The 11,809-nt window shown below is 26.5% G+C and overlaps 1 protein-coding gene across 4 annotated transcripts in view; it reads right to left on the bottom strand.

The window, feature by feature from the left end:
- The window catches only part of LOC148236732 (trypsin-1-like), a 32,756-nt gene extending 21,162 nt beyond the window's left edge, over positions 1 to 11,594 (bottom strand). For 2 of the 4 annotated variants that reach the window (XM_088182136.1, XM_088182135.1), the window contains exons 1-2: positions 10,643 to 11,594; positions 642 to 1,130 (exon numbers count right to left, since the gene is read on the bottom strand). In XM_088182136.1, the coding sequence (XP_088038262.1) occupies positions 642 to 1,130; positions 10,643 to 11,399 (1,246 nt within the window). In that variant the 5' untranslated portion in view covers positions 11,400 to 11,594. The remainder of the gene's footprint in view (positions 1 to 641; positions 1,131 to 10,642) is intronic. The other 2 variants (XM_088182139.1, XM_088182137.1) reach the window with 1 other exon arrangement.
- Positions 11,595 to 11,809: the final 215 nt, after the last annotated feature.

Below are 11,809 nucleotides of genomic sequence, written 5' to 3' on the forward strand. Positions count from 1 at the left end.
GTATTTATTTATTTTCTTAAATACATCTACACATTGCTAAAAATACACTTATTATATTTTATAAATGAAAGTCGATTTATACGTATTCTTAAAAATAATTATTCAGAATTTTTAATATGGTTAAAAGTTAGAAAATATGTGTGAAAATGAAAAAAAAAGAAAAAGTACATTATTAAATAAAACAGTTTATTATTTGTTAATACTTAAAAATATTCCAACACATGCACATGCAAAAATAAAAAAAAATATTTACATAATATACTACATATATACAATAAAAATATATTTTATAATAATACATTATTTAATACGGCATTAATTTGGATTAATTGGTTTTTATTAATATTTTATCAATCGCTTGATTTATTAATTTCATTGATCGCCGACAGATGACTGTCTTTTTAAACATATCCAATTTTCGAACCATCGTTATTATTATTTATATTTTTAATTAATATTTTATAATAATAATAATAATAATAATAATAAATATTATTTCCATATCCTTAAATTATAAAATCATTAATAAAACAGTTGTGAAGTAATTATATTTGTGTGAGCGTGCATAACCAAACAAGTAAATAAAATAAATTGTGTAAATGTTATTTACGTCGTATGCTACGTCATCAATTTAGACTTACTGTTGTCGTTTATTACAGATCCTGGATTTTTTTCCCAGTCGCTCGTTTCAGACACGGCAGTGCTGTCTAAGGTGTTAGAATCTTGGACACCTAATGCGCCAGTTTTTGCCACTCTGTGGCAGCATCCTTTCAGGAGACCTCCACAGCCACCGTCTAAAAGTCCTCCGCTCATCCAACAGTATAAGAAAAATTCACAAGTTCCACCTTGACTGCATAGTTCATTGTCTTTTCTATTAGAAGTGAAATCTAATGGCGGTCTTTCAAACGGGGGACTAGGTACCAAAAAGTTCGGATTAGGAGCTTTAGGCTTTTTCAATAAATACTGCAAAGTCTTCGGCTGTCTATTGTTCGAAATCAGATCGTTCCTGGCTATACTCGAACTCTCATTATATCGCATGTATTCCTTTTTGCACATATATCTTGAGAATCCTTTGGCGACGTCGCATTTTTTTCTCTTATATTGTAGTTGCGTCGGATGTTTGAGCTTTTCTATGAATTTGAATTAAAAAATGTTTATCTTATGCAATTACGCCTCAGTGTTGTGATTATTATAAAAAATATAATATAATATAATAAATATATACATGACGTCATTATATGAAAATTAAAATCTTTAGATACATATATAAATATAATAGAAAGAGAGAAAGTTCTTTACGAAGCGTCAGTGACTCATGATTTCATGATACAATAGCGGTAAGCTCATTTCGTACAATAAATTACATGTGAGCATTAAATATTTTTTTAGTGCTGTATATTAACATTCTTAAGCTGTCTACATAAAAAAATGTATGAAATATATGAGATTTTCATGCGTTTTTTTCGAAATCATTAGAAAGCATTATGTATTAGAAAACATCCTAACGTTTACGTAACTGCTTAAGGAAAAAGTGACCTTTGATAGAAGCACACATGATCAATAATATGTTGAATAAATGTACGAAAATACTAGTACGCAAAACGTTACATAAGCTTAACATATTTTTAATACTATAAAATTAAATTAATTAGATACCGATATATTTTTGTGTTTTTTCTATTAACTATGAACCGATAAAATTATGGTGAAATAAGTTATTTAGTAGTAGAATGCATGTCGTTTTTCGTTTTATAGAAATATTAAAATATTAATGACACACGAATATAGTATTGTTTTTCAACATGCATTTTAATATAAGAAAACACCAGATATATTACATACATTCAATTAACGACTCAATAAGTCAAAATCGTGCTATTTTCTATTTATGATACATGCTAAACTGAAACCTATTGTGATGATTCAATATATTAGCCATAAATTAGATAGATGCCTATAAAAAGACAGTTATTATGACACTGTATTGTAACAAGAAATTTACACAAGAGAAAGGAAGGAAATTTTTAGATACATATATTGTAATATTTTACATAAAATTTACATATTTTCTAACAATCAAGCACATGTACTCAAAAGGATAAACCAGTGACTTTCGTTTAAAGGAAGTAAAATAAATATGCTTTATAAGGCTATATTTACTATCCTTATTGTATATTTTTCAGCTGGCATACAAATTAGGAAGAAAGCAAAGAGTATTAAAATAATTTATTAAAAACATTACTTCACATTTCAATATATTGATCGTTTAAAGTTAACTCCACTTTTGTATTGTCCTTATAGTTATATTTATATAATTTAAATAAGTCATTAATAATAAAATTAATTTGAAAAAAAGGATTAAATAAGTAGTATTTATATGTAAAAAAGGTTTATATAAATATTTAAAATAATTAGTGAAGGTTTAAATAAACATATAAAATGAACTAAGCTTTAAATTAAACTTAACTTTAAAACCCTCGTTTATACCTAATTTCAATTTTTAAAAGCTTTAAACGATATTTTAATAAGAAATTATTTCATACGTAATAGAGAATAATTCATTAAATTTATGTACTTTGTACTTTTCAAATAGAAAAATTAATTTAAAATATTTGCAATTATTTATGCGGCGTAAAAATAATATTGTTGTATTTATTAAAATGAGTATTTTATAAACCATAATAATATTTATTTGCTGATTTTTTCATTATTAATTTTTCAGTTAGTGAATTTTGTATTAAATTTTAAAATAAACCGTATATTTTAAGGAATATAGTTAAAAACTTTATTGGCACTTAGTATACTTTTAAATAATCAAAGAGTTCGTGGACCTGTCAGCAAATAAAGTGTACACAGAGAACTGATCTGTCCTTCATGTACATTTTAAAATCTTGGAGTTAAACAATTCACGCTTCAAGTCCTATGTCCTATTGAAAAAATATCATTTGAAAACTGATTAATTTAAAGAGAAAGATTTTGTCACTATAATATTTTTTTTTGATTCCCAATACTTCCTATTCTGTATATTATCCTTTCTGTAGAGAGTTTACTTAAATTATTGTACAAAGTGACAACATTAACAGTATATGTTGTCCGTTTTGAAAAATCCCACGCAATTTCCAGCAATAAATAAACGCTCACCTCGCCCTAGGCGCGAAACCCGCAAAAACCGGCCTGCGTTGACTTTTCGGTGAAATTTCTTCGAGTGACTTATTTCAAAACGCTGCCTGTACTCTCTATCTACTGCTGTTTATCTCTGCGCAATACTACATACAACAAACGCACGTATTTACAATTAAAATTAGCGAAGAAAGTTTCGTCACATTAGACGGCTGGCGATTCGGAAAAGCGGCGCCATGACAGGACACACGTGTGACGAAACGGCGCGGTCACGTGACGTTACATTACATGTGCGTACTTATACGTACGAACGAAAGATGGCAGGCGAGTGAAAGTCTTTCGCCGGCCATTGTGTAAGCGCTGAGACTTTCGCTTTTGGTCACTCGAAAACGAGCCGACCTTCACGCGCGGTCACGTGACACACATCTGCCCGGCGCGCATGCGCAAGGCGGTCGCTCGGTCGTAATCGTCTTTGTTTACAGCTTCCGATGATGATGGCGATGACGTCACCGATGGAGGTCACTCTCGAAGATCAGCCAAACCGGGCGGTCAAATTTTATTTCTAATTTAAATCAACAAAAGCAAACTCTCATTTAATTTAATTCAAATATAATTTATGAGGTCTACACTCTGGTTAATCTAAGAATGTATCGCTTGTTTTTTTAGCATAGCTTATTTACTATTATTGTCTTATAAAATTAGATAAATTACAAATTCTCCAAAGAGATCGGTATTAATTACTTATAAAAATCATTAAAGAATAATTTAAATTGTCGATAAGGATCTTTGAATTATTGCAAATCTATACTGAATAAGCGATGAATCATAAGATGATATATTAGTTAGGACTCCTAACTAAGATATCATCTATATCACTGTCTCACTCCTAACTTAGAAGTGAGACAGTGATATATTTTATCCCCTTTGAGTTTAAATATTTAACCAGAGACGAGCCGAACACAATGAATTTGCAATACGCTACTATTGCAGTACTCATAGCAGATAGGAGTTGCAAACGTTAATTTGTTAAGCAATAGAAATCTGTAAAAGATACAGACAAAAAGGAAAATACAACAAAATACTAGAGATAAAACGTCGGATTGAGAAAGACAATGCAATATTCACCTGAATGAAGAAAGTATTTTTGCTGGCACATTTTGAGCTTGATATTAAGAAATAGATTGAAAATCTGCTATGTATTAAATAATATGTCTAGCTTTATTATCCTGCTTCGCCTTTGATAGATAAAGGCTCATTATTTATTAATCATTAGTTTATTTGTAAATATGTATAATATTATATGTACTATATCACATAAAGCCCCAATCTTTATAATTGCTTATTTTTATAAAATATTTTTTTATAATAAAAAATAGATTTCTGGGATTTTAAAAAGTGCCGATCAAAATTTTGAGCTCCCTTATTTTTTTATATATATATGTATTTACAGCAAAATCTCATTAATACAAATACTTAGAAACTGAAATATGTAAAAAACTATAAATTGTAAAATGTATACTTAACATTTTTTTTGTAGTCAAAGTTTAAGATTATTTTATGGTTGAAAGTTTCGAAAAAATGTATTTCCATTAAAAATATGATTGACTTATTCATTAATTTCTTTGTATAATATTTGTGGAATTAATTTAAATATAAATAAAATATTCCGGAATTTTTTTAACTAGTTTTCGCACTGAAAACGAAATTTTGTCGAAGATCAATTTAAAAGTGTATTGCAATAAAATATTTAATAGACGAATTCTAGTGTTTAGTTTAAATTCTATTTATATTTAATTTACGTATAATACATTTTACACTGAAATTACATAATAGAACTTCTATACATCTGTGATTTCTATAGCACGATCTCGAATACTAGTATTTTAAAAATGCTGAGGATCAGAACTAACAGTTTCTTTTCTACAATACAATTAGATAGTTGTAAATATACGTCTGAAATTTATAAAACGTTCAATCATTCCCAAGAATTGCAAAAAATAGTTGACTTATTATTATTGGCATAATTACAAAGAATAGTCAGTTTAACAAATACAGATATTTATTTGTTTTAAATTTGTGACTTTTTTACAACATATTATCCAATACATTTAAAAGACATTTAAGATGTATAAAAGATTTTATATAAAAATAATTATTTGTAAGCAAAAGTAATTTTAATGCTTATGGTAAATTTATCAAATGCCAGATTTAATAAATGTTGAATAAATCCTGTTTTTGTGGATTTTTATATATATACCTACATATATATATTTTTTAAATTTATGTAAAAGAATAGCTTTCACAAATAAGTTTAAAATAATGGGTAAATTCATAAGCAATTAAATAATATTAATAGTGCAATAAAATATTAAATATTTTTTTAATAACGAATAAGGTAAAATACTATATAACACAATACAAAAATAATAGATGCCGCTACAAATATTGTTTTAATCAATTAGTTTTAGGTTTTTAATGTTACAAAACAATATGAAGTCTTGTGTGCTAGATTTCATGGGAAAAATGTTCTTAAATAATCGTTTGTGTAAAAATTAAATATTTATTTCTATTGTGCTGTATTCAATTTAATAAACGATGAATTGAAGCACAAGCAATAATTTTTTTAATGAATAATATAAGCTAAATTTGACTGTGTAAAATGGATTTCATTTGATTTTTTCAATACTAAGTACAGTTTTTGCTAAGCTTGGAAAAATAAATAAAGTAAAACTGATGTTCATGTTATTATTGCTATTATAAAAGTAGTTAATGATTTTTTTAGATTTAAGAAAGAGAATATAATTTATTTAGTGTTAGTCAATGAAAAAACGGTTTCATTACACAGTATATCCATAGTACTATATACAACGGAAACTTTAAACCGTGAGAAAGAAACAGTGAATCAAGATTTACGCTTTCGAAATGTAGTTCACATCCTGTGCAAAATTGAATACTCAAATTCAGCAACATGCATATTAAATTTATTATCATGCGATATGAAGATTTAATAGTTTGGAAAAGTTAGTAGTCACTGAGATTTATTTAATTTTTTAAACAACTACTGACTCACCTATTTTTCATGGCATTTCCAAGTTTGGTAGGCAAATATAAGATAATCTTTATACGCGCTTATCTCCGACACGAGCTACGGATCAACGCCCATTTTTGTCCAATCCTTTCTACCTTTTTATAACTCCCACATTTTTCAACCATAAACGTAACGCGAAAGGCAGAAGAACTTTCTACCATTGTAAAAAAAAAACTTTCGTGCAATTCGCTGCTTTATGCGCGATTAAATTACGTCACTAAATTGATTTTCACTAAGTGGTAATTTTATCAATCCATTTGAGTTAAATGATTGATTTTGTAATAATTATGGGAAATCTATATAAAAGGGAATTACGTAACAAATATTTTGTTTTATTAATGTTTTTTATGTAATATAATTAGATTAAAAATTAATAGTATGTTATATAAAATATAGTTTGTAATACACTTTTACTATTTAAAGTAATCTACATTTTTATTATAATTATATAGGTCAAAGATGAATAACCGGTCGATCGACATTGATCTTGTAGATCTCGAAGTTATTTATTTTTTCACTTCAACTCTTACTGCTGTGACTAAATGGTAAAACGACGACGATTTACTTTTATTATTATTCTATAAAGCGGTTTCAATTTCATATTATGATGATTGAATAAAGGTAAAAAGTAGGTTTTTATATATCATATCATATGATAAATAAAAAAAATAAATAATTATCATACATTTATAGACATTAATCCTTTTTAATTAGATTTTCTAAAACAATTATTTTTTCACTGCTATAATAAATAAAATCTTTGTCTATCTTTAGAACGATAATAAGGAAAATTATTTAAGAATACTATTGTACATTAATATTCACTTTCCCCAAAATGAATTATTTGACATTTTAATGTACATAAAATACTTTTTGCCAGAGAAATCACCTCAAACTTAATTTACTTTTTGCTGAATAAAGTATATTTATGAAATACGTAATATTAAGAATTTTTTGTTAAGTTCAAATACAAATGTTTGAATCTATGTTCAATAAAGTCATCCTAACTAGTCGATATTATTATTCTTCAAAATTAATTTTAAAATCTGGGCTACTTTTAAGCGACCAAACCCCATTGCCATTGAAAGCGTCCAAGTGCAATGTCATGCGTCATATTATAAGATATTTTTATTCCACCGTAAAATCGATTATCCGTTTGTCTTCTCGTGTCGGCCGGTCGTGTTGCATGTCGGCGAGTTGCACGCAACGAGATTAATATTTCACTTTCATTACCCACACACACATACACTTTCAGTGAAAGTCCATTGGCGAACGTTCGAGAGATGTATCTCTACAATACGCAAAGTACATGGGCGAATATGTATGTATATCCGAAATACCAAGAGTCGACAAGATGATATAATCACCGGACGCGTCATGATCGTATGCACAAGTCGCGAAACGAATAATAAAAAAACGAGTAAAAGTTCTAGACACGAAATCGTGTCCGGCGCCAACGCAGTGAAAATTTTGGTGAGAGAACAAAGATGCGGATGAAGGAAGTGGCCCGGGCTACTTTTGAACGCGCATCTTTACCAATATAGCCAGCTTTTCAAAGTAGTTTCTACTTCTATAAAAAATGCACTTTCCTGAGCTTTTAGTACTTCGTGATATTCCACAACTCTGATCCAATCGTGCAACTATGGATCAATATTTAATAAAAGCATAAACTTGTTAGCTAATGTAATACTGATGTAATTATGTTAAATATAGTAAGATACTGAAACCATCAAGTTCATAAGCTATCGTGATGACAAATGTTTTTGCTACAAGCTTTTGACCACTTGATTATATGGGATATAATCTATCTATGAGACATCAGTAGGATTATAAAAACTAATTTATATATTTTTGTACAGTAAAAAATATTTTACATAATCAAGCTAATAATTTATTTATAGTAAATATTCCATGGTAAAATGACAATATAACTAAGTAAGAAGTGAAACACTAGACTGAAATCATTTTTTATATATACAGTGTTTTTTTTATTTATTGTAAATATTTTGCAGTAATGCATTACAATAGTATTAAAATAAGTAACACCAAAAATGAAAGTCAGTGACATATATTTTAATATTAATGAACTATTATTACAGCTTACTATAAATTTAATTGTTTTTCAATTATTCTTTTATGATCTGAGAAAATATAATCTGTGTTGATAACAATCACTAATTTAAATAAAAACATTATTGGCCCACATGGGTATTGAGCTCATATCTTTCAGTTATTAGTATGGTTTATCGTTCTATTATAAAGCTTATACTATGCTTTAAATATATAATCTACTATTTTTTTAACATTTACAAAAAAATCATAGATTTTTTATTTTTTTAGGAAAACACAAATTCAAGAAGTACTTAAAATTGTGGGAAATTATGTTTTTTCTGTATTAACATTCAGAACAAGAGCTTCTAATAATAGCAAAATATATTGCTAGTAACCTTCGAAAATATTATAAATAAAAAAGATTTATCTGATAAAATATTTAAAAAAAAAGAAATCCAACGATTAAAAATATTTAAAAAAATTAAAATATTATTAATAATAAAATCAATACTGATTTTTTGGTGTCAAAAAAAAATTACATATTTTTATATGGAATATTTTATTATAAATATAGATTTATATTATTTAAAATTTAACTTAATAAAGTTTAGATACAAATATGGCATTTACATAAGTACTTGAATCATTTCAATACTGTATAATTATTTTAATATCAATGAAATCTAATTTAATTAAAAATGTTAATTAATTAAATTTGCTCTTGAGCTTTTACCTTTTAAATAAATAGGTGAGTAATAATAAAAAAAACACAATTATGTGTATTCTCAAGAGTTAATGTTAAAAATTTTTACAAAACTTATTTTTTTTTAATGAAATATTATAGCATACTTTTATAGGAATATATATATATATATATATATATATATATATATATATATATATATATATATATATATATATATATATTTTAAATACAAATTTGTTTTAAAAAAAGAAATACTTTTTAAAGTTTAGAATATAAAAATGTTAATAAAGTATAATAAATACTGCATTAACGTATAATTGTTTCAAATAAACCCATGAAATCTGAATTTAATAAAAAAAAATTGTTCATACGCTTTTACCTTATAAATAAATGGATAAGTTATAATAATTATAGTTAGTGTTAAATATTTATATAAAACTTATTTTTTTACAATAAAATTGTATAGCATATTTTTGAGGGAATATATATTTTTTAAATACAAATTTCTTTTTATAAAATTAGAACTATATATAGTTTAAAATACAAATATGTTAATAAAATATAAAAGTACTGCATTCATGTATAATTGCTTTAAATAATAATATTAATAAATTCTGAATATAAAAAAAATATTAATAATTTGTTGTTATATTTTTAAGTTTGTAATAAATGGGTGAGTTTAATAAACACACGGTTATGTGTGTTCTGTAAAATTAATGTTTTAATATTTATATAAAAAGAGCGTTTTATAATTTTTTTTTATGTATATTGAATAATTACTAATTTTTTTATATATATAAAAATACAATTACAATAAAATTTATACTGAAATTTTAGTATTCCAAATAAATCTTATGAATATGAATTTGTTTTGATAAAGTTTAGAATACATTTTACTGAACTGACTGCATTGATGTTTAATTGTTTTTAATAATACCTATTAAATTGTATTAATTGGTTGTTAAGCTTTTAGCTTAAAAAATGGTAAGTTATAATAAAAAATAAGAGCAAGAAATATACATTATATGTTCATATTTTAAATAAAAATATGTAGATTAAAATCATTTTGCTATATCAATTAAGTTGCAAAATATTTTTTTGAAACGTCAGTTAAAATCATAATTAAGCCTTTAATAAATATAATAATCTTTACTACATAAATATTTTATATTAAAACCCAAATAAGGTATCTAATCTAAAAATATCGTCTGGTTAAATGCCATTTTTTTGCTGAATAATAATTATTTTTATATATTAAATAATTATAGTGTCAATATCGAAACCTAAATATTTAATTTATTTTTTAGCTGGATTTTTATTATTGTTATTTTAATATTTAATTAATTTTATGATATAAAATTATTACATAACTCAAACTGGCCTGATTTTTTTATGCAATTAAAATTCACATTTTATGTTGCATTTTTTCATGTACTTTCTTACATTTGAGTAAAAGTAACCAATTAATTCATACATTTTACGAAACCGCTCATCGAGACGAACAATTTGGATTTTATTTATTTATTATATTATATTATTTAAATTATCAAAATTAATGCGCCGTTAAATTTATATTTAACCGTGAGTTTAACTATGTTAAAACGAACGTGGTGTTGTTAGTGAGAAGCTGTTAGACGAATTAATTTATTATATATTGGATAGCAAAAGCGACTCACCCCTGTCTTTTTGATCATCACCTGCTCCGAGATCCTGTAGATTGAAATCGTTCCTAACGTCCTGAACGGCAGCCAGATCGTTCAGTCCAAAGTTTTGATCCCTAAACACTACGTTATCGTTGTTGTAGTTGATGCTGTTAGACACAGAATTCCCTGTGCCACCTTGATGAGAGTTCGACTGGAATTGGACACCGTTTTCGTTTGGATAAGGAAACACTACCCTAGGAGTCCTGGTTTTCCAGAAAGGCTGTACACTTTTAACAGCCGGCGTTTTAGGAGCGAATCCTTCGCCGTAAAAGTTTTGCGGAATCGGAGTGAACTCTCCTTCGTATGGAGGTGAGTTAAAATTTACATTTTGCGATTTAGGATGCATGTAATAATGCCTAATCGGATATCTGGGTTGGTATGGTATAACTGGATAAGAGAACGGTCTTCTATAATTCGGCGTTATAAATCCAGCCCTATAATTGTTGATATATTCATCAGAATATCGCTGATTTATCCCTTCTCTTTCGTCTCCAAACTCTTGGCTTTCCTCAGGATCGTCTCTAAATATGATTTGCGATCTTCTAGCTCCTGGTACGTCTTCATATTCTTGTGTTTGAGACTCTACTTCTGTGAAGTCTTGTCTATTCTGTATTAATATGTTTTTGTAATCATGTAGTTTTGGGGAGCCTCTTCCTGGACTGTCTATCGCTTGAGCTAATAAAATTCCTGCGACTAAAACCAAGATTTTCCATCGTCTCTCGCCGAACATTGTTATAATGTGTTTAATCGATTGTTGTTGTGATGATGATGATGCGACATTTATATCATTATATAAGTTAATATATATTTATTTATGTATGTAAATGATTTTTTAATTTCGTCGATTCGGAATTATCGGTCCACTCGTCACCAGTTCAAAATAAATACTTTCATTTTTTCTCAAACAAAACCACTTTCTCCTTGCACCTTGAAAATCTGCGGCTAATTCACACACAACGGAAGAAATTTTCGTCTCTCTGCACTCGAAACGTATTTAATGATTTCACTTTGTCGCCGGTTATTATTTTATAATAATTATTTCAATAATTCATATATAATATGAACATCGAAGATCGCACGAATTAATTATTATGGAATATTACACAATTTTTTTTTTTTTTATTTTAATTATTCTTTTGT

This window comes from Plectrocnemia conspersa, unplaced genomic scaffold, assembly GCF_051122295.1.
Source record: "Plectrocnemia conspersa isolate PC_06_02 unplaced genomic scaffold, ASM5112229v1 ptg000003l, whole genome shotgun sequence".
Classification (NCBI taxonomy): domain Eukaryota; kingdom Metazoa; phylum Arthropoda; class Insecta; order Trichoptera; family Polycentropodidae; genus Plectrocnemia; species Plectrocnemia conspersa.